Raw genomic sequence first — 2,112 nt, 5'->3', positions numbered from 1 at the left:
CCTCAAACTCCACCAGAAGCTGCTACCTCTGGCCCTGAATTACGATTCTCCTCCACTTTCCAAGGTTACAGACAAGCGCTACTAAGCTAGGTTTGCACCTTTTTTCTTCTTTTTAAACAACACCTAATCTACTCACTGGTCTATAACCGTAACCAATGACAGGGACTGGAGAGATGACTCAACAGTTAAGAGCACTTGCTTCTCATGCCTAACTCCTGAGTGTAGTTGGGTTCCCAGCATCCACACACAGCTCACAACAGCAATTCCAGTTCCAGGGGATCTGATGACCTCTTCTGACCTCCGCCGTCATCAAGCCGACACATGGTAAACATACACACATTCAGGCAAAACACTCATACGTATGAAAAATAAATTTAAATTTTTAAAAAATAAATCAGTAATCCAAAGACAGTTTGGTGGCTCAGGGTCTTTGCTCGTGGCTCCGCCCTAAGGAGCCTTTCTGCTGTACTTCTCAGCGTCTGCAGTACCTCACGCACGCAAACCAAAAGGCTCCGCCTCGCGGCTAGAGCTACCGGTTCCTCCTAGTTTAGCTGGACCACAGCGATTGACAAGTCAGTTCTCCAATCATCATGCCGAGTGACCCTATAACCAGGTCACCGGGGCGGTGCAGAAGCATAGAATGAATAGGGCTGACCAGGAAGTCTGAACTCAGACTGGAAAGGCAGCAAGTCCGGCGGTCTTCGGTCTTCGGTAGGTGACCGGGCATCTGACTTCCCTAATTCCCTTCTTTCCTCTTAACTGGAGCTAAGGGTCTGTTTGTGTCTGGGAACTAGGAACTCCGTTTGCCTTTTCTTTGGTGTGTGTGTCCTTATCTAAGGTTGAGGATCTGAGCTTCCTTCCCCCTTGTTGCTCCAGGGCGGGATCCTTTTCTATGCTCCCTGCCAAGGGTTCTCCGAGTGTCCTGGGGCGGCTGGAGTTTAAGAGGATGGTTAAAGACCTCCAGTACCTAAGAGGGAAATGAGCGCCGGAGACAGGCGTCTCCAGGTGTGGCTTGAGGTAGTGAAAGCCGGAGAAGACACTGGGAATAAAATTTCTAAGGTTTTGACCCTGGGCTAGAGTAGGCTACTGGGGCGCTGGAAAGAGGAATGATTTTCTGTCTGTCTGTCTGTCTGTCTGTCTATCTATCTATCTATCTATCTATCTAATTTGATTTTTTGAGACTGAGTTTCTCTGGGTAGCCCTGATTGTCCTGGAACTTGCTCTTTTTTCCCTTTTTTCTTTCAAGACAGGGTTTCTCAGTAGCTATAGAGCCAGTCCTGGAACTCGCTCTGTAGACCAGGCTGGCCTCGAACTCATAGACATCCACCTGCCTCTGCTAAGTGCTCGAACTAAAGGCGTGTGCACCTCCGCCATAGTGGTTCTATTAGTCAGAGCCTCTGTAAGGTGGAGGCTGGAGGGTGGGGCTCAGACTCTAGAAAATCCTTTTCCCCTTCAGGACTTTCAGTTTTTGCCTCTTTTCCTTCCCAGGCTGGAACTAACATCTGGACATGTGGAACCCTAATGCTGGTAAGTATCTGGGGGTGTCTTACCCAGCCCATTTTGCAATAGAACAGGCAGGCTCTGTATCTACAACTTTCACCTTCCCTAAGCAAAATCGAAGTCTTGGACCACTGCTGCCAAGTTTTCCTTCTCCTAAGTGTTAAGAAAAGCAGTAAAATTTGATTTTTGTTGACAGAGGTTCTGGGTAGTTCTAATCTCTATTTTCTGGTTCTTTTTCCAGGGTCTAATTCATATCCACCCCAAGTGGTGTGCCCAGGAGGTCCCAATCCTGCCTGTCCACCACATGTCAACCCTGCCTTTCCTCCTGGCCCCTGTCCTCCTGGAATTTCCCAGGGAAACCCAGCTTTCCCTCCGTGCCAACCTTCTTGCCCTACTGTGCCACAACCAGGATATCCAGGACACCCACCCCCGGGCCCCTGCCCTCCCTCGTACCCCCTACCTGGTCCTGGCATGTGCCCTGTGAACCCTCTGGCTCCTGGCATGGTCGGCCCAGGAACAGTGATAGATAAGAAGATGCGGAAGAAAATGAAGAAAGCTCATAAAAAGATGCATAAGAAACACAAGCACGGAAAGGTCGGTGTCCTCTGGGGA

The 2,112-nt window shown here is 49.4% G+C and overlaps 1 protein-coding gene across 1 annotated transcript; it reads left to right on the top strand.

Moving 5' to 3' along the window:
* Positions 1-579: 579 nt before the first annotated feature.
* Positions 580-2,094, top strand: Prr13 (proline rich 13; the record flags this gene model as incomplete). Its single annotated transcript, XM_050133696.1, has 3 exons — positions 580-711; positions 1,489-1,527; positions 1,742-2,094. Coding segments are annotated over exons 2-3 (372 nt in total), but the record flags the coding sequence as incomplete, so codon positions are not given.
* Positions 2,095-2,112: the final 18 nt, after the last annotated feature.

Source organism: Alexandromys fortis, unplaced genomic scaffold (genome assembly GCF_014885135.2).
Source record: "Alexandromys fortis isolate MF-2015 unplaced genomic scaffold, M_Fortis_MF-2015_v1.1 scaffold_1340, whole genome shotgun sequence".
Lineage (NCBI taxonomy): Eukaryota > Metazoa > Chordata > Mammalia > Rodentia > Cricetidae > Alexandromys > Alexandromys fortis.
This window is presented reverse-complemented; position numbering and strand designations above follow the sequence as displayed.